The sequence below is a fragment of the Electrophorus electricus genome, chromosome 8, assembly GCF_041902795.1.
Source record: "Electrophorus electricus isolate QZ-2024a chromosome 8, ASM4190279v1, whole genome shotgun sequence".
Lineage (NCBI taxonomy): Eukaryota > Metazoa > Chordata > Actinopteri > Gymnotiformes > Gymnotidae > Electrophorus > Electrophorus electricus.
The window spans coordinates 12,325,886-12,345,948 of record NC_137504.1 but is presented as its reverse complement, the minus strand read 5'-3'; the positions used below and the strand labels follow the sequence as shown (position 1 = coordinate 12,345,948).

The 20,063-nt window shown below is 41.5% G+C and overlaps 1 protein-coding gene across 6 annotated transcripts in view; it reads right to left on the bottom strand.

Moving 5' to 3' along the window:
• elnb (elastin b) overlaps positions 1 to 20,063 on the bottom strand; it is a 29,668-nt gene that overhangs the window by 3,486 nt on the left and 6,119 nt on the right. For 3 of the 6 annotated variants that reach the window (XR_014124778.1, XM_027018285.3, XM_081718731.1), the window contains exons 12-48: positions 19,600 to 19,962; positions 19,426 to 19,512; positions 19,280 to 19,327; positions 19,122 to 19,199; positions 18,959 to 19,036; positions 18,501 to 18,542; positions 18,063 to 18,413; positions 17,914 to 17,940; positions 12,540 to 12,704; positions 12,413 to 12,442; positions 12,034 to 12,201; positions 10,519 to 10,731; positions 10,037 to 10,066; positions 9,705 to 9,935; positions 9,295 to 9,429; positions 7,151 to 7,228; positions 6,883 to 6,969; positions 6,717 to 6,749; positions 6,425 to 6,532; positions 6,293 to 6,322; positions 6,075 to 6,176; positions 5,761 to 5,814; positions 5,527 to 5,550; positions 5,393 to 5,446; positions 5,161 to 5,244; positions 4,262 to 4,288; positions 4,089 to 4,115; positions 3,876 to 3,890; positions 3,664 to 3,693; positions 2,717 to 2,764; positions 2,193 to 2,540; positions 1,810 to 1,995; positions 1,524 to 1,568; positions 1,189 to 1,230; positions 870 to 1,031; positions 510 to 548; positions 253 to 411 (exon numbers count right to left, since the gene is read on the bottom strand). Coding sequence is in view for 5 of the 6 variants with exons in the window: in XM_027018285.3 (XP_026874086.2) it covers positions 253 to 411; positions 510 to 548; positions 870 to 1,031; positions 1,189 to 1,230; positions 1,524 to 1,568; positions 1,810 to 1,995; positions 2,193 to 2,540; positions 2,717 to 2,764; positions 3,664 to 3,693; positions 3,876 to 3,890; positions 4,089 to 4,115; positions 4,262 to 4,288; positions 5,161 to 5,244; positions 5,393 to 5,446; positions 5,527 to 5,550; positions 5,761 to 5,814; positions 6,075 to 6,176; positions 6,293 to 6,322; positions 6,425 to 6,532; positions 6,717 to 6,749; positions 6,883 to 6,969; positions 7,151 to 7,228; positions 9,295 to 9,429; positions 9,705 to 9,935; positions 10,037 to 10,066; positions 10,519 to 10,731; positions 12,034 to 12,201; positions 12,413 to 12,442; positions 12,540 to 12,704; positions 17,914 to 17,940; positions 18,063 to 18,413; positions 18,501 to 18,542; positions 18,959 to 19,036; positions 19,122 to 19,199; positions 19,280 to 19,327; positions 19,426 to 19,512; positions 19,600 to 19,962 (3,828 nt within the window). In the remaining variant the exon portion in view is untranslated. The remainder of the gene's footprint in view (positions 1 to 252; positions 412 to 509; positions 549 to 869; positions 1,032 to 1,188; positions 1,231 to 1,523; positions 1,569 to 1,809; positions 1,996 to 2,192; positions 2,541 to 2,716; positions 2,765 to 3,663; positions 3,694 to 3,875; positions 3,891 to 4,088; positions 4,116 to 4,261; positions 4,289 to 5,160; positions 5,245 to 5,392; positions 5,447 to 5,526; positions 5,551 to 5,760; positions 5,815 to 6,074; positions 6,177 to 6,292; positions 6,323 to 6,424; positions 6,533 to 6,716; positions 6,750 to 6,882; positions 6,970 to 7,150; positions 7,229 to 9,294; positions 9,430 to 9,704; positions 9,936 to 10,036; positions 10,067 to 10,518; positions 10,732 to 12,033; positions 12,202 to 12,412; positions 12,443 to 12,539; positions 12,705 to 17,913; positions 17,941 to 18,062; positions 18,414 to 18,500; positions 18,543 to 18,958; positions 19,037 to 19,121; positions 19,200 to 19,279; positions 19,328 to 19,425; positions 19,513 to 19,599; positions 19,963 to 20,063) is intronic. The other 3 variants (XM_027018294.3, XM_027018303.3, XM_027018312.3) reach the window with 3 other exon arrangements.

Sequence of the window (20,063 nt, the reverse complement as noted above, 5' to 3'; positions counted from 1 at the left end):
CATGGAGGTTGTAACAGTTAGCTGATGAGCTGGACCAAGGGAGTTAAATTATGAAAAACAGAAAAATATGCATAGGGCCCTAATGTATTAAGATTGGGAACCACTACCTTTTTAACCTTTGCCATTATGAGCATTATAAGCAAAGCCTTCAATTAAACATTATTACTTTTTTGTGGGACCTTATGTAAGTGAATGTTTACTGCAAGTATGGCTATAACTGTAATATATGCTTTAATTGTTGATATAATGTACCTCCACCTAGACCTCCTAGTCCACCTCCAATTCCTCCAATTCCTCCAATTCCACCAACTCCTCCTGGACCAGAATCAACACCTCCAGACCCTCCTCCTAGGCCCCCCACCCCACCAACTCCTCTTCCAGAGTCACCCAATGCTCCAGAAGCTCCATAGCCTGTTATCAGAAAAAAATAAGCAATTGTCTCATGACTAAATCACATTTGAATATTTTGCTTGCCCTACCATTAGCAAATAAAGCTCCTAATGACATACCTTTTGGTGGCTTTCCTGTTCCAGGGCCATATCCAAGATCTGTTTATACAAATAAGGCAGTAGGTTTAGATGGCATCAGAATGTGAGAACTTGTAAACAGTATAGACTACAAGCAAACATAACCATAAACTATAATTTGCCAGTTGTAGTCAGCAGCTTTAAATTTAACCACACTAAACTAAAGTCTTTCTTAGAAAGTGTTCTACACAGCATATTGTATTTGAAGATTCATTACTTTATTCTAATAATGTTTGAAAAAATGTTGATTGAATGAACTGTTAACAGGTTAACATTACATTTTCTTTAAAATAGTACAGCACTCTGCAAACTCACTGCCAGCTCCAGTTCCACTAGACCCACCTACTGTACCAGGACCACCTGGTCCTGTTCTGTAGCCACCAGTGGTACCCCCATAGCCACCAGGTCCTGTTCCATAACTGCCAGGCCCAGGGCCATAGCCGCCTGGTCCGCCACTTGGGCTTCCAAGGTCACTAAGCCCCCCACCTCCTCCAAAAAGCATCCCTAATGCCCCATAAGTGGAGACCAATAAATGTAACATTTATTTTAAAGGTATATGAAACATTCTGATCTTCACATTCAAAAAAGCATGATATGCAGACTGGGCTATGAATATTCATTATTTGGTTATGGGAGGGAAAAGATATAAGGATATCTATACCTCGTTTGCTGCCTACTGCGGCTCCACTTGGAAACCTTAGACCTGGAAAAAATATGAAAGGATAAGACCTGGGGGGCATTATGGGATAGGTAGATTCTTATTTGACTTATATGGGTCTGAGTGAACCTGTTTCATGAAATCATAAAAATATAAGAATATTTAAGAATATTCTCTAGAGCACACAAAGAGGAAATACCTTTTACCTTGTACATAAAAAGGTAGAGAGGGATCTGAAAATCTTAAGATTTTCAGATTCCTCTCTACCTTTTTATGTAATTCAGATGACATTTGAAAGTGATAATTTACTCTGAATAGAATCACAGCATGAAACATACCATTCACTGGCAGGATGCCACCAGCACCTAAACTTCCACCATAACCTAGAGTCAGCAAAGACAAAGCCTTCAAAAGTGTCCAAACTAACATGTGAATAGTTGTAATTCATAACTGAATTTTAAGACATAATTGAATTTTAACTTTAGAGACAAAAGTAAATAATTTGGTAAATTTTGTTTTAGTTTTATTTTAAATTACTTTTATTGAATTTTACAAGAGTTTTGCATCATCTTGTGAGTTTAAGTCCATTTAGTATTTCAGACTATTACTACTTAGTTTGTGTACTTTTGCTAGGTTTCTGAGATCCAGTTCCCATTCCTCCACCTCCCGGTAGGAAATTGCTACTTCCAGGCAAAAAGCCTGCTCCCATTGCCACTCCAGGCCCTCCTAGTCCACCTGGGCCCCCAGTGCCGCCAGTGCCGCCAGTGCCACCAGCACCCAAGATCCCCCCTCCCCCTGTGATACCATAACCTGAAACATCATGTTGAGAAGGAAAGTGAAAAAGAAAAGAAAATCATTATCTGACACATCACAAATAGCATTTTTAAAAATATGCAGATAATGCAGAAGAGAGTTTTAAGATTAACAAATTAATGACCTAACATATAATAATAATAATAATAATAATAATAATAATAATAATAATAATAATAATAATAATAACTAACCTTTAGGAGGTTTAATTGTTCCTGGCCTCGTGCTGGTGCCAACTCCATCCAGTCCTCCTCCAACCCCACCCGGTCCACCTCCAACTCCACTAGGTACTCCTCCAACCCCACCCGGTCCACCTCCAACTCCACTAGGTACTCCTCCAACCCCACCTGGTCCACCTCCAACTCCACCGGGTACTCCTACAACCCCACCCGGTCCACCTCTAAACCCACCAGGTACTCCTCCAACTCCAGTTTCACTCAGCCCTCCACCAATTCCACCTGGGCCTGCACCCACAACATCTGGTCCTTCCCCAATAGTGCCTGGAGTATCTCCACGCCCAGCTACAACACTACCTCCAGCACCTATGGTGCACACAGCAACAACACAGTACATTTTGTGGTATAACTCCAGCTAAGTACACATAAACAAAAATAAAGATCTTGCAAAAAGTACAATTTGATTTGTATGACTACTAAAAATAGTAGCTATGTTTCCAAGAATGTTGAAATGGTAACAATAGCAAGGGGCATTGGAATACCTGGAAGTTTCAATGGTTTGGCTCCTTGCAGACTATCAGCAAGTCCACCTATGCAAAACCACATCTGTTTCAATTATACCATATGGGATAATACTGGTTATATCCACTATTTTAAGACACTTTTTTTTTTTAACAAATAGACTGTTAGCTCTGCAAGTATACAGTATACTGCTTATATTCTGAAAATGTACTATAAAATATGTAAAATATTAATTTAATTTTTTAATTTACAAAGCATTAAACTATAATCTTATAGTAACAGTGAGAACAATGCCACTAAAATATTCTCTAATTAGTTATGTTTATTCAAGTGATTAAAAGATCATTAGAATCACCCTTGTGCCAAACTTTGTATAAAATAAACTTTGTGCCATGGGGAATAAATCAAATTATATTATATTTTTGATGCAGGTTACTTACAATAAATGTGATTAATTTTTGTCTCATTGATAGATCAATTGTTTTATGCACCAGTGGAAGATGTACATACATAAAAACTGGTTCAAAGGTTTCAGTGCTTCTATCTCTATTAATGTTCTGACATAGAAGAGAGAACCATGTAAACTCAAGAAAGCTAAAGGATGGCTTGTCTTTGTACTGATATAGTAAATTCGATGAACTGTGGAGCAGTGCAGAAACACTGAATGCACAGGCATCCTGCATTGTTCTCTGTGAATTAGTAAAGGTATGTTACACCACAAACATTCATCTAACACTCTTTACAGCACCTGCTCATGTCTCAGCTGGTGGACTGTGGGATATTCCACCCCTACCTGTGCCAGCATCACCAGTCCCAATGCCAGTCCCAGTGCCAGTCCCAAAGCCAGTGGTAATGCTTACACTAGTGCTGCCACCTTAACCAAGACTGTATCCCTACACCAACCCCTGATGAAAAGACCAAGGATTGAATATCTACTCTTCCACCTATGGAGTGTTGCACTACATACCGGCACCTGGCTGGCCTTGACCAGAACCCCCTGTAAATAAAACAAGTTACATAGTGTGTTCAGCTGGGACGAATATCATATAGGAGAAAAAAGTGACATGAATGAATACATGCAAGAAGATAATTGAGTGCATTGGATTCCCGTCACCTCCAGAGGGAGCTACAACACCTCCAGAATATTTTTTTTGGTATGTTTTTTAAACACAAACTCACCTGCACTTGTTCCATCTAACAAAACACAAGGAAAACCCATAATCAGTATATATGATATATACAATAATCTATACTTAAAAAATGCAACTAAACTAATGTATGGTTGACTGATATCTTAAAGACCTTTAGTAGGTTTTGGGTTCTTTATGTCTAACTACTGGCAACCATATAATTACAACATTTAAAAAGTTATGCAACACAAACCATACTTACCAATGGGTTGAACAATTCCAGCACCAACTGCAGAGAGAGATGGTGCAATCATATTGAAATTTCAGTCATTGCTTTCTGTGAAGTGGTACCCTTAAGTGATAAAATATTTTAATCCATTTTTAAAACTATATCTTGCATTACACTTTTTCTTCAGATTAAAGAAAAAATCTTACTTTCTGGTATAGGCACTCCTGTTCCACCTGTTGATGAAAAGGAGGTGGGTAAGGGTGACATTCACTGTCGTTCACATTCACTACCCCAGTTGGTGTGAAGTAGTAAACTTTCAGTTACAAACTTTCAGTTCGTAAACTTTCAGTTACAAACTTTCAGTTCGTAAACTTTCAGTTACAAACTTTCAGTTACAAACTTTCAGTTCGTAAACTTTCAGTTACAAATCTGGAATGGAAGCCACATCATCTAAAACATGAGAAAAGAGAAAAACGTCAATATTTAATCGGAAAGCTTGACATTTTTAAGTGTCTTTAAAATGTCAAGCTTCCCAATTAAATATTGATGTTTTTCTCTTTAAAATGTCAATCAAACTGTACTTTGAACATACATAGGATATCTCTCTTAAGATAACAATTGCTTCCAAGGGTTTTAAAGCCCATTATGCTCATTCTTAGTATCATTACAGTTGTGACTATAGGGACTATACATGATTTTGGAAGTGGCATTATGGAAAATGAACATGGCTTAACGAAACACCTGGGATCTGAATTCCTTCAAGTACTATGTGTTGCCCTTTAATTTGCCTTATAAAACCCTTTTCTGTTGTAACTGTGGCATCAGTTATTGAAGTTACGTTGTGTTTGCTTCCTTTTCCGTTTGAGCAATTGTTATGGGTTTCCTTTGTTTCACTACAGCCTTAGTTTTAAACTTGAATCCCTCTTTTTTCACGTTATTCTCACGTGAAATATTATATTTCAGCAGATCTTCATATCAGCGTTGAAGCATAGCTCCTACTGTTGCAGGATTACTATCATTCAAAACTTTTTTTCATGTACGTAATTAGTGAACAACATCCATGACTGAGGAACGTGGCTAAGCACACAGTGTTGCAATGAAGTACCTGGTTTTCCACCAGCTAAGATGGGTATTCCTGTCCCAGCAACCCCATCAAATCCATCAGTTTCAACAGGCCCACCACTAACTCCTATTATAAAAAATATAGGACACACATGGAGCTTCCAAAGTCCAAATCCAAACAATTAGAAAATGTTAGTTACTTTGTATTCACATGTTATATATCTTAAAATTTATGAAAAGATTCATTTTGGACAATGACTTCATTCTACTTTCACCTGTGCCACCTCCAATGGAGCTTCCAGATCCCTCAATTGCTCCTCCTTGTTCTCCTGTGTGATTGAGAAGTCTTTTCAAGTAATTTTTACAGTAGTATTAATTGAAGAGGGTTGGAAACAAAGGAAAAACTTACCCAGCTTGGGTGCTTTAGTACCACCTGTATACAAAACATAATTCATTAAATTCATAAAACATTAGACAACTGGTACAAGACTATTCAGTTTAACATTACTCCAATCCAATGTCTAAATATTAGCCTTAATATTATTATATTATTTTAGCAAATCAAATGAATTCTACTGAGAACTAAAACATTATCCTACTGAGAAATACAACAGCAGAGTACATTTTCAAGTTTGTTGCTAACCTGGTCTTTCTTCAGTGCCATTAGCTCCAGGAGCTGTTCCACCGTGTCGCACAACTTAAAAAAGAGTTGATAGAGCAAAAGAGACCAAGAGAGTCAGAATCACAACACTGAAGCATTTTCTTCTTTAAGCTTTGCCATGCCTTGCCTCTACTGGGCTGTAGACATTAACTCATAATGGTTACGTGTTATTATTTGCATGGACCTCAAGACAGTGTGTAGTTTACACCAACTAATAAGGGGATACAATTAGAATTCTTGTCAAACAACAATTAAGACCCATCACCAAGCTCATTATCCTTTATTAACAAGATTACCTCCATCAGCTCCAGTTCTATTTCCCTGGCCTGTGAATGTGGTTGGTGTACTGCCTGGAATCACTGCTCCTCCTAGTGTTCCTCCACTGACATCTGGTACTACTACGGTCAATTTTAAAACATATTGTTGCTAGGCTTCTATCCTGTATGAGACTGATATAGACAAAGTGAATTAAAAAAATTGCAACTGGTAGAAAAAAAGAAAAAAAAACATATACCATATTTATCTGCCTTGCTTCCTGTGGCTCCTGTCAAGCAAATGAATACATGATAATTTTCAAAAATATATTAAAGAATTTTACATTTTACAAAATCCATAAATTAACAAAGATAGATTGGTTCATTTTCACCTGCACCAGTAGTAATTCCAGTCCTTCCTCCCGTGGTTCCAACTCCAACAGCACCAAGTACTGAACCAGCTCCACCTAAAACACTGCCAATCCCACCACCTGGCTGACCTGATTGAAGCAGATATTTGGTAGTCAATAGCTGATAGATAACATATATGTTAATGTTAATGGATGAGTTTATTATTAAGGATAATATATGAGTTAATGTTATTAAAGATCTCTATCCAATCAGTCCTCATCCCTCTAACAATCTCTTTAACCAATCTTAGAGGTTCTGACAAAAGGTTTTTACCATATTTTGAGGGCTTTGCCCTGCCTCCATAGCCTGCATTTACAATCAAACAGAAGAGGATATTATGTTCTCTCACTCACTAATTTCAAAATGGATGACAAAGTATTCCTTTAACATTATTACTCACAAAAAAATCCACCTTTGCCCAATTTTTGCCCACACCTACCTCCATATCCTCCAAAGCCTGTGCCTGGCACACTGCCAGGGACTACACCAAGGCCAAGCCTACCTCCAAAGCTTCCAGGCACAACTGCTGAGTGAGACAAAATCAGCCTATGATCATTCTTTAGAAGAACACGTTATTAAACAATAAGACATGATTTAGCCTATGATTTGTAATAACAATGACTCTAATATAAACTTAAAAAAAAAAAAAAATTATAGCAAAAAAATCTGATGATCCTCTGCAGCTGGTTAAAAGATTTTCTGCTCACCACCCTGTCCAGTACTTCCTAGTGCTCCTGTTCCAGTGCCAGGTACTCCCCCTAACTGTTCCCCTGCTCCAGGTACACCTGAAGAGCAAAGGAACACAGCAAGATTATAGGGCCTGACTGACAAATTTTCCAAATAATCTTTAAAACACATCAAGTCATGCAAACATTTGTGAAACTTTCATGCCATTCATCTTAGTGAAATCCTACTGACTTTTTCAAGCAAAAAAAACAATTAATCTCAAATTCGATTCTGAAGCACCAATACAAGTGCTAGATTAAAAGTGTAAATTTGAAAGTGAAAGTGTAATTTGAAATAGGCTACCACAAGGATATTTTTATTTACTATGAAAACTAGTTACAAATACATAAGGCATAGAAATGTCAAATTTTATGCAAAAGTTTTTAGTTAGATTTTTTAATTATTACCTCAACCTTCTGAACATCAGTTACTGTTCAACCAATTTTTTTTAATGTAGCTGTTTCTGTGTCTTTGTCTGTTGTCTTTATACTATTGTTTTTTGGGTTATTTTTTTAATCACTGTACTAGAGAAGTAGCCTGAGACCGTTTCATTACACTACAACCCTATCTTGGTATAAAATTGAATTGAATTGAATTTGATCCTGTTTAATTTAAGACTTAATTTGTGTTTTGAAGCCTTTAAATGTACAGTACTGTGCAAAATAATCCTTTCAAACATACAAATAATAATTGTTTATTTTTATCAATGAGTGAGTGAACAAAAGAAAAATCTAAATCTAAATCAATATTTGGTGTTACCCTTTGCCTTCAAACCAGCATCAATTCTTATAGGTACACTTGCACAAAGTCAGGGATTTTGTAGGATTATAGTCAGATGTATGATCAACCAATTATACCAAACATGTGCTAATGATCATCAATTTCACATGTAGGTTGGAACACAGTGATTAACTGAAACATAAACAGCTGTGCAGGAGTCTTAAAACTTGGTGAGGAACAGCCAAATTCTACTACCAAGGTGAGGTTGTGGAAGACAGTTTCATGTCACAGGTCATACGCCATGGCAAGACTGAGCACAGCAACAAGACAGAAAGTAGTTATACTGCATCAGCAAGGGCTCTCCCAGACAAAGATTTCAAAGCAGACTGGGGTTTCAAGATGTGCTGTTCAAGCTCTTTTGAAGAAGCACAAAGAAATGGGCAACGTTGAGGTTGGTAGACGCAGTGGTCGGCCAAGGAAACACAGATGAAAAACACAACAAGCTTATTTCCCTTCGAAATCAGATGTCCAGCAGTGCCATCAGCTCAGAACTGGCAGAAACCAGCGGGATACAGGTACACCCATCTACTGTCCGGAGAAGTCTGGCCAGAAGTGGTCTTCATGGAAGAGTTGCAGCCAAAAAGCCATACCTCCGACATGGAAACAAGGTCAAGTGACTCAACAATGCACGAAAATATAGGATCTGTGCTGAGAAATATAGGCAGATACTTGTCCATCATGCTATTCCATCAGGGAGGCATATCATTGGCCCCGAATTTATTCTGCAGCAGGACAACGACCCCAAACATACAGCCAAGGTCAATAAGAACTATCTTCAGCATAAAGAACAAGAAGTCCTTGAAGTGATGGTATGGCCACCACAGAGCCCTGATCTCAACATCATCGAGTCTGTCTGGGATTATATGAAGAGACAGAAGGATTTGAAGAAACCTACATCCACAGAATATCTGTGGTTAGTTCTCCAAGATGTTTGGAACAACCTACCAGCCGAGTTCCTTCAAAAACTGTGTGCAAGTGTACCTAGACAAATTGATGCTGTTTTGAAGGCAAAGGGTGGTCACACCAAATATTGATTTGATTTAGATTTCTCTTCTGTTCATTCACTGCATTTTGTTAATTGATGAAAATAAACTATTAACACTTCCATTTTTGAAAGGATTCTTAGTTTACAGAATTTTTTCACTCCTGCCTAAAACATTTGACCAGTACTGTATGTTGAAAGACCTATCATATTTTATAGCTTTTGAGCCTGGTCCATATGCAATCCGAAACAAAACAGTTTACATTGAAGATCAATATGTTGATGAAGTAAGCAAGACTGAGTACTTAAATCTAAACAAATCCAACAATGTAATTGATGCCTTGGAACTAAACTTGGAAGTACCTCCAACACCTGTAGGCCCTCCTCTGGTTCCTATTCCTCCAGGTATGATACCCGCACCATATCCAGCCCCAGGACCCAGCTCAGTGCCTTGACTATATCCACCAGCAGGTCCAGCCCCAGTTCCAAATCCTGCTCCTAAATCATAACACCAACATGATCTCACAATTGCAAATTCATAATTTGCACAACCCAACATAAGAAAAGTTACTGTTTAAAGTACTATTCGGTACAAATTTCTACTGAGATCACACTACTACTAATAAAAAAAATTGTTTTAAGGGTCTTTGGTCCACTGGGATATGCTATGTTCAGGACATGAGATACGACCAATAAATGTAACTAGAAAACATGTTGGGCTGACAACAGCAAATCTAATTAAAACTGCATATATGTAAGGTTTACCACTTTACCTCCATAGACAGGGCCAAAGCCACCTCCTGGTACCAGTCCAGGGACAACACCACCACCGGGTACTCCTCCTAGACCAAATCCACCCATTGGTGCTCCTCCCATGCCAACTCCACCTGCTAGTGACACTCCAGTACCAGTTCCACCAGTTGGTACTCCTAGGCCTAATCCACCACCAACAACCCCTCCAGGCAGTCCTGTTCCAGCAGCCCCACCTGCTCCACTGAGGAGACCTTTAAGGAGCAAAACATAATTTACAAGCCACTATCAAAAGGAACAGTTCACTTGGCTTTAATTTCTTTCTGAAATTCCACATAATTTCATGCCCCTTTACCGTATTTGCGAGCTTTGGTTGCAGCATATCCTGTAATATAAGATGACCACATCAGCACACCAATAGGTTTTAGCTATAATTTGCACTTTATCACCCCATCCCAGTGCTTCTGAGACATCCATGTAGCAGCACTTCTTAAGTTTTAAGATTTCTTAAATCTTAAATAGGACTACTGCAAAGTTTTCTTAAACCAGTGTTCAATTCTACAGTACCTACCTATTATATATATATATATATATATATAAAGATTATTTGGAGTTATTAGTTTACAATGTTTACAGAACTCATGGTGTCTGTTTAAGGAAGCATTGATTCTTTGCACTGTACTAAACTTAGACATAAAGGTACACTAACTAGTCAGTTTTTCAGAACATTTATCACTTTATTTTGCATACTGAGAAGTACAGCTAAACAGTTATGCATTTTCTTTGACTGGAACATACACTGAATATTCTTAAAACATTCAACACAGGCTCATTTACCTCCTGGCCCAAGACCACCACCAGGCACTCCTCCAGGGCCAAGACCACCACTAGGCACTCCTCCAGGGCCAAGACCACCACCAGGCACTCCTCCAGGGCCAAGACTCCCACCAGGCACTCCTCCAGGGCCAAAACCCCCACTAGATACACCCCCAGGCCCAAGGCCATTGCTTGGTAGACTTCCAACTCCACCCAGGCCCCCAGCAGCACCTCCTGTTAAAAAGCCAGAAGATATTTTGAAGAGTATAAAGGAACATTTTGTCATCATTTATGTAATATTTTATAGATATTTTAAATAAAATCTCAAAAGCCTTAGTAGTTTTTTGAGCCATAGCCACGGGTCCATATTCTGCAAAATTATTTGGAAAAAAATTTTGTTTGAGTGCCCCTTTCCTGTCACACTATAAAAATGAAGTGTGAATAAATTAAACCTACATAAAGTGAATAAATTAAAGTGCCTTAAAATTTAAAATAGTAACTATCATGGTTTCCCCTCCTGTGGCATTATGGTTCCCACAGTGATGCCTAGCTACATGATCCTTGTTTATGTTTTGGTTCTGTTCTTGTTCCACCCACTGGTTCTGTATTCCCTACCTTATGTCATGGTATGGCCCCTTCTCTCAAATGTCTCCCTGTCTGTGTCTGTCTGTCTGTGTGTGTGTGTGTTCATTCGTCCATATGGCCATGCCCTCCCTGTGTTTCAAACCTGCTCCTTGTTGTGTATCCCTGTTGTGTATCATGTATATAAGTCTCGTGTTTAAGTGTGAATGTTTTTGATGTTTGAACCCTGTTAGCTTGTGATCCACGTAGTCATCCTTGTTTTGTGTTTCAATAAACGTGTCATTGTGTTGTACACGACTCGTCCCCATATCCTGCTCTGCCTCCTTGCATTACAAATTGTTCCCAGCTGTTCCTAGTTTCCCTTCATTACTCTGTCTATTTACACCCGTGTTCCTTGGTTCTTGTTACTGGTTGTTATCCTGTTACTTTGTTTGATGTTAGAAGTGCTATTCTATATTAGACCATCATGTACTAAGTTTGTCTGTGTTTCTTGTATTCTTGCCCTGCTTATGTCTTTAGTGTTTTCCTGTTTTTGTTTTTGGCCTTCTTGTTCTGTAGTTTGTTAGCATGAATTCAAGTTCTGTTTCTCTAATCACTGAGCCTTAAAGTAACAGCAACAGAACATTAACTTATTTTAAGTTCAATTATGTTAACAACAAATCACTTTTTACAGTTCAGTAACCTGTTGTCATTTATTGCAGTTAACTGCTACATAGCATTCCACCCCTCTTCTGAATGTTGATTCTGGTATTCTGTTCAGAAGACCATAAAATACCATACTACATGCAAGTTGTACTTTATCTACTGTAAATAGTTGTTCCTGTTAATTAGAGATATGAATAGATAGTGGACATATATCTGGTGACTACTAAGACTGTAGTAAGGATATAAACACAAAATAATCCCAAAGCTAAGTCAATTATATAACTTTTATAACATGAGATGAACTGATACCGCCAGCAGGAAGTCCTCCAACACGTAGACCACCTATTCCTCCAGCTCCAGGCAAGCCAGATGCTCCAAGCCCACTGCCAGGAAGACCGCCAATGCCATGTCCCACCCCAGGTACTGCTCCTGGAATTCCACCAGCACCTAATGCTCCACGAGGACCTCCAAGTTGACCTATAGATGACAATAACAACAATACATGAACTTTGTAATGTTCTGTAATGATACTTGTGGATTGATTTTAAACTAAAAATACAAATGTCATGTTGGTTCAGTAGGTACTATGTCCTAAATGGTATATGACAACAAAGACCTCTCAAAAATGAACATGATTTTATCACTAATATGCGCAATAATTAAACTACAGTGTGAAAGTGACTTTTACCATATTTCCTTGCTTTTGCTCCAGCATATCCTGAAACATGGAAATAAATAATTGACCACTATACACTTTTAAATCTTCTACTATAGTACATAGTTTGACAATGTGAACAATTTATTTAAAAAGCTACCTCCAGGACCTGCTCCAATCCCACCACTTTCAGTTCCAAGTCCAGAGCCAGGAAGTCCTCCAGCTCCAATTCCACCAATCCCAGAGCTAGGAAATCCACCAGCTCCAAGACTAGGGAGCCCACCTGCTCCAAGACCAGGGAACCCACCTGTTCCAATTCCAGAGGCTGAAAGACAATTAGCATTTGCAAACTGAAATTAAGTAATAACTTTAAACACTTTTTACGAGTAATTATAAACTTAAATTGCTTACATTTAATTCTGATTCACAGTTAGGATAACAAATCCATAATGGGGCTCAAACCCAAGTCAGATAGGTGATGACACCAACAGCTTACTGGGTGAACTATCACATTTCATGATGGTGGGCCCATGTGCAAAACAGTTAGATCTAAGAACAGGTAAAACAAGAGACGCCACGTTGACCTCTTGGTCAGGAAACATCGGCGGAGCATACCCAAATTGGAGGAGTGCCACAGGATGTTGTGGGCAAACTCCGCCCATAATAGGTGCTCAGACCAAGAGGATGGACAGGAAGAGGCCAGACAGCAGAGGGTGCGCTCTAAGTCCTGGTTAACCCTCTCAGTCTGGCCATTGGATTGGGAATGGAAGCCAGAGGACAAGCTGGTTTCTGCCCCCAAAAACCAACAAAAGGCCCCCCAGAACCGGCTAGTGAATTGAGGCCCACGGTCTGACTCGATGTCGCAAGGCAGCCCATGAAGACGGACAACCTGTGTAAGTAATAGTTTAGCTGCCTCTTTCACAGATGGCAGCTTTGGCAGTGAGAAGCGGCTGGCCTTGGAGAACCTGTACACGACCACCAAAATCACAGTTGCCCCTTGATGGGGGCAGCCCTGTGATAAAATCGAGTGACAGGTGAGACCAAGGGCACAAAGGGACAGCCAGTGGGTGCAACAGACCAGTGGGCCTTGTCCTAGGTTCCTTGCACTGAGTGCAGGTGCGACAGGAGTTCACAAATACTCGAACATCGGGTTCCATGCAGGGCCACGAAAATCACAGACAGAGAAACTCGAGCATCCGTGTTACTCCTGGGTGCACTGAAAAGGGGATGCATGTCCCCACTTGATGACCCGAGCTCTAACCACCTTGGGTACATACAACCGCCCCAGAAGGGCCTCCACCCGGTTCACTCTGGTTCAGCAAGGAGGGCCTGACGTACTGCATTCTCAACCCCCCGATGCGGGCCCTGGGGATAACGGTCAAGGGCGGAGCAGAAGGCAGCGAGGATTCCCACTGGTGGGAGAGGGCATCTGGTTTAGCATTCTTAGTGCTCAGCCGGTATGATAAAGTGATGTCAAACCGGGCAAAGAACAGTCCCCATCTGGCTTGGTGTGGATTAAGTTGCTTGGCTTGCTGTATGTAGGCCAAGTTCTTGTGGTCCATCCAGACCAGGAAGGGGTGTTTTGCCCCCTCCAGCCAGTGCCTCCACTCCTCAAGCATAAGCTCCACTGCCAGTAATTCGCCGTTGCCCATGTCGTAGTTCCTTTCTGCAGGGGACAGATGCTGAGAGAAGTAGGCACAGGGATGTAGTTTTTTTTGTCATGTCCTAACCGTTGGGACAGAACAGCACCAACACCCACCTCAGATGCGTCTACCTCAACAAGAAATGGAAGCTCTGCATCAGGGAGCTGAAGAATAGGAGCAGTGGTTAGATAGCGCTTTAGTTCCTCGAATGCCTGCTGGAGTTTGAAGGACCAGCAGAACCGACCAGATGCCTTCCTAGTCAATGCAATCAGTGGGGCTGCAACCGTGTTAAAGTTCCTAACGAACCTGCAGTAAAAATTCGTGAAGCCCAGGAAGCGTTGGACCAGACGCACCAAGATGGGTCTAGGCCAGTTCTCTACAGCCCGTAACTTGGCGGGGTCCATGCATAGCTTGTTGTGGGAGATGACAAATCACAAAAAGGAGATGGTTCATGCATGGAATATGGGCTTCTCCAGCATGTAGAAGAGATGGTTCTCGAGTAGAAACTGGAGGACCAGCCTAACATGGGTAAAGTTTGTCTACCATTTGGCTGTATATTAAAATGTTGTCCAAGTAGACGAACATGTATCTGTCAAGGGCTTACCTTAGGACCTTGTTGATGTACCGTTGGAAGATGGCAGGTGCGTTCATCAACTCAAATGGCATGACTATATATTTGTAGTGCCCAGAGGGGGTGATGAAGGTCGTCTTCCACTCATCTCCCTTTCGGATTCTAACTAAGTTGTAGGTGCTGCTCAGGTCCAGTTTAGTAAAAATGGAGGCCTGCTGCAGCGTCTCAAATGCTGAGGTCATGAAGGCCAATAGATAGCGGTCCTTGATGGTTATTTTGTTAAGGCCCTGGTAGTCTATACAGGGTCGTAGCTCGCCGTCTTTCTTCCCGACAAAGAAAAACCCCACACCAGCCAGGGAAGTAGATGGCCTGATGAACCCTAGGGCCAAGGACTCCTGTATTTATTGATCCATTGCCTGATGTTCGGGCCCCGAAAGGGAGAATAAGCAGCCTCTAGGGGGACTGGTGCCCAGGAAGAGGTTTATGGCCGTGTCATATGGCCGGTGGGGAGGCAAAAGTTGGGCCTTCTGTTTGATGAAGGCTTCCTTCAGGTCCCAGTATTCCTGGGGGACTCAAGACAGGTCTGGACTGTTGGGATTATGACCAGCTCCAGACTGAGGCTTGGGTGGCTGCAGGCAGGAGGTTTGACATGTCGAGCCCCAAGACAGCATCGAACGGCTCAGCCAGTCTACATGAGGATTATGTCGCTGAAGCCAGGGGTGCCCCAAGATCACTTGCAAGTTGGGAGTATGGATAATAAACAGCACAATCTGTTCGGTGTGTGGGCTGACTCGCAATGTGACTGGACGGGTTTGATGGCTAACAACCCCTGACTCAAGGGACCGGCCATCAATGGCAGTAATGGGTAGGGTCGTCCATTGGGACCAGCGACAGGGCTAACTTGTTGGCTAACCCAGCGTCGAGAAAGTTGCCCGCCACTCCCGAGTCCACAAATGCCTGGAGACACATTTCAGACATTCCCAAAGCAATTGTGGTACTTAGGAACAACTCTCGGGGAGGACTGGTTGAGTCCGTCAGAGGTCCTCCCTCCCCTGACGGACGTTGTCTTTTCCCCGGAACTCAGGACAAGCTGGGCGGAGATGATCCAAGAGGTCCTCCCTCCCCTGACAGACGTTGTCTTTTCCCCGGAGCTCAGGACAAGCTGGGCGGAGATGATCCAAGAGGTCCTCCCTCCCCTGACAGACGTTGTCTTTTCCCCGGAGCTCAGGACAAGCTGGGCGGAGATGATCCAAGAGGTCCTCCCTCCCCTGACAGACGTTGTCTTTTCCCCGGAGCTCAGGACACGCTGGGCGGAGATGATCCAAGAGGTCCTCCCTCCCCTGACAGACGTTGTCTTTTCCCCGGAGCTCAGGACAAGCTGGGCAGAGTTGATCCAAGAGGTCCTCCCTCCCCTGATGGACGTTGTCTTTTCCCCGGAGCTCAGGACAAGCTGGGCGGAGATGATCCAAGAGGTCCTCCCTCCCCTGACAGACGTTGTCTTTTCCCCGGAGCTCAGGACACGCTGGGCGGAGATGACCCAAGCTTCCACAGTACAGACACCTCCCTTCCTGCACCCGAGCGTCACGTCGGGAAAGGCGGGTGTGATCGAGTTCCATTGGCTGGGGTCTGGATTCCCCCTGCTTGTCAGGCACACGAACAGGGCTAAGGGTGCATGGAGCTCTGCAAGAGCCTCCAATGATCTCTGGTCTCCGTGCTCTGCGCCTCTCCCATACGCGATTGTCAAGTCACAACACCAGATCGATCAGGTCATCGAGAGAGGCAGGAGTATCTCGGTGGACCAGTGCATCTTTAAGGTCCTCACTGAGGCCCTGGTGGAAAGCAGCCATCAGTGCTGTGGGGTTCCATCCACTCTCGGCCGCCATAGTGTGAAATTCATTGGCATAATCAGCCACCGGTCTTTTCCTTTGACGTATATTAAGGAGACGGGAGGCTGTCTTCCCTCCAGTGACTGGCTGGTCAAAAGTCCGCTTGAGGGCAACAGTGAACTCTGCCCCAGTAGAACATACAACAGTTTGGTGCTCCCAGACCAGGGTGGCCCATGCCAGAGCCTGACCATTCAGAAGGGAGATGACCTTTGCTTGCTCTGTGGGGAACTGAGAGGTCTGCTGCTCGAAAGTAAGTGAGCATTGAAGGGGGAACCCCCTACAACTTCCTGCCTCATTGAAATCACCTTCATTATTATTATTATTATTATTGAAGGAAGCCTATTATTATTATCATTATTATTATCATTATTATCATTATTATTATTATTATTATTATTAATAATAATAATAATAATAATAATAATAATAATAATAATAATAACAGCAGAACTACTGTGGAACAACAGTAGAAGGTGGAACATAGTACTAAGTAAAGGGAAAAGTTTGCAGTTTAGTTATGAAAAAGGGCACAAAGTTTCAGAGTTTAGGAATCATGGCACTGAATGACCTGCCATCCACTTATCATCAGCTGTCTGATGCTTGAGAACCTGACTGTACCTTGAGGGTTGATGTCTGTGAGGATGAAGACACTAATTTACATGGGTTTTTAGCTATGAGACCAATGAAACAGAAGCTATAGTAATAAGTAAAGATTTGGGTAAAGTAATTTTAAGTAAAACTATTTTTAGCCTCTGGCATCTTAGGTAGAGGGCAAACAAAATGAAAAAAAAATTACATTTTAGTGAGTGAACTGATGTGGAACTGGTGTGCTTGAAGCATATGTGTAGGTTCAAATGTAAAAAGTAGAAAAAAACTCAATTCGGTATACTCTGATAAAGATAGCATTCATTCAGTCCTTTAAGATATTTGCTATCTGGGTGAGAGGTTTGTGAGATATAATGTGAGCCAAGCAATGGCTTTGTCAGCAATGCCAACTGTGGAGAGACAGGATGGAAAATTGTTTCACTGTATGAAAAGCAGTACTAATGTCAAGAAAATAATGTTAAGCACACCACTATCATCTGAAAGAAGGTCACTAATGACACTTTAAAAAACAATTGGGAAAGAGATTGGAAGGGTTAATTGATCTTATGTTCAGACAGAAAAACTTGTGCCTGTGTGCAAACCACACTTTTCACCAAATTTGCTGGGAAAGGATGACTTCAGATTGGCCTAAATTTACTATAAGATAATTGTTGGAGATTGCTGTAACAGCAGAAATTTTAAGAGCTGTATATGTATTTATCACATGAAAGATAGAATAAGAGATTTTTGATACACAGGCTTGGAAGAGGTGAGGTATGGGTAGAATCATTCAAGAGGAAGAGTGCAGAAAGAAGATGAAACTATACTGAAACATTTTATTTTCCTTACCATACTTCAGTGCTTTGGCTCCTGCTCCTAGTGGGAGTAAAAGTGGGACATCTGACATCAGGGACTTAGTTTATCCTGGTTTTTTTTCAAATGGTAAAGACTTTTATCAGTCTGCTACTAACATGTAGCAAACTACACCCTTAATTTACCTCCAGGATAGACACCACCAGCACCAGGATACAAGCCACTCCCTCCGGGTACACCTCCAACACTAGGTATGCTTCCAATTCCAGGTATTCCACCTACTCCAGGTACAGCACCAACACCTGGAATGCTACCTGCTCCAGGTACAGCACCCACACTAGGAATACCACCTGCTCCAGGTACAGCTCCAACACCAGGAATGCCACCTGCTCCTGGTACAGGACCAACACCAGGAACACCACGTGCTCCTGGTACAGCACCAACACCAGGAACACCCACTGTTCCGGGTACACTAGCAACTCCAGGTATACTGCCTACACCAAGTGCACCTCCAACACCAGGTATTCCACCAGCTCCTGTTGGGAAAATGAACAACTCTAGAAACACCACTGAGGCATAATAAGAGATGTATTCTTTCCTCACTCTTTCGGTTCTTCACTTACCATATTTAGCTATTTTAGCTTGAGACTTAGCTGAGCCAGATCCTGGAGTTGTAAAAAGAAATAATAATAAAAAAAGAAAACCAGACAAAATTTATTTATATAAAGTTCCAGATATATAAAGTTCAATACATTGAGTCTATTTTACTGTGTGTGACACAAACAGTTCTAAAAGGGCATCTTTCTTTTTCCAAGGAGGCATCAGCAGCATATGACAAATAAGGTTTCAAAATGTTAAGATACTGATGTTAAACCAGCCAACATTCCCACAGATAATTTCTGTGACAAAAAAAGAAAAGCAACCAAATTGATATGCCTTTTTCACACTTTGGATTGTAACAGCAGCTGTGGCTCAACTCCAGATTTTTACTTCAGAGAAGATACATGGATATTTTAATAGGCAGGTATTATCAAGACTGCAGCGTAATGCTAAATATTTGCTACTTTTGTTATTTTACTACCTCCAGACTTTGGTAAAATGAGTGGGTATCCACGAAATACCCCTGGTAACTGCTGTCGAACAAAGCCTCCCTGACCACCTGTTTAAAAATATTCAAAAGAAAAGACATCACATTTTATTCTGTTTTTGGAGAGCATTTCATATACATTGGTGGTAGTACTCACCACTGGCCCCAAGTGCACCTTGACCACCTGTCTGAGATCCCGTAGCTACACCTGGTAGTACTCCTAGGCCACCAAAACCTGCATAAGAAAAATCTAAGTATCTGTAAACTATTGTTAAATCTGTGAAATGTCATTAAGAATTTTAACAATGTACCCACCTTGTCCAGGGACAATACCACCCTGGTGCAGCCCAGGGATACCAATACCTAATTAAGTAAGATAATGAAACATTAATGAAACAACAAGCATATCTGTGCACTTATAAACTGTGATGCTAAATGAAGCATCTACATAACTATGTTACCTGGCACTGGTGCCTTTCCGATCTTGCCGATTTTACGCCCAGTGCTTGTTCCAGTACCAGGCAATCCAGACTGTGGTAGAACAGGTGCTAAAGGGCCAATAAGAAATTCAGTAAACACATTTCTTCATTTATTTCACAAGAAAATAGCACAAAAACCTTTTTTTTGAAAGCTACCTCCTGCAGGAACAAATGCAGCTCCACCTGGACCGACTCCAACTCCACCCGGACCGACTCCAGCTCCACCCGGTCCGACTCCAACTCCAACCGGACCGACTCCAGCTCCACCTTGGCCGACTCCAGCACCACCTAAACCAACTCCAACTCCACCTGGGCCGACTCCAGCTCCAGCTGGGCCGACTCCAGCTCCAGCAGGCATGATTCCAGAACCACCTGCACCAACTCCAGTGACACCATAACCAACTCCAGCAGCTCCAGGACTGACACTTTTGCCACCAGGAACAACTCCTACTCCACCAGAGCCAACCCCTGAACCACCAGGAACAAATCCAGCTCCACCAAGAGTTGTTCCTCCAGGTCCTAAAGTGGATTCATTTTATTGTGTTTTATTTGCTGTTTACAATACACATGAGCTATACACTGCAACTGAAACATTTGCCTTCTTGACAGACCACTAACAT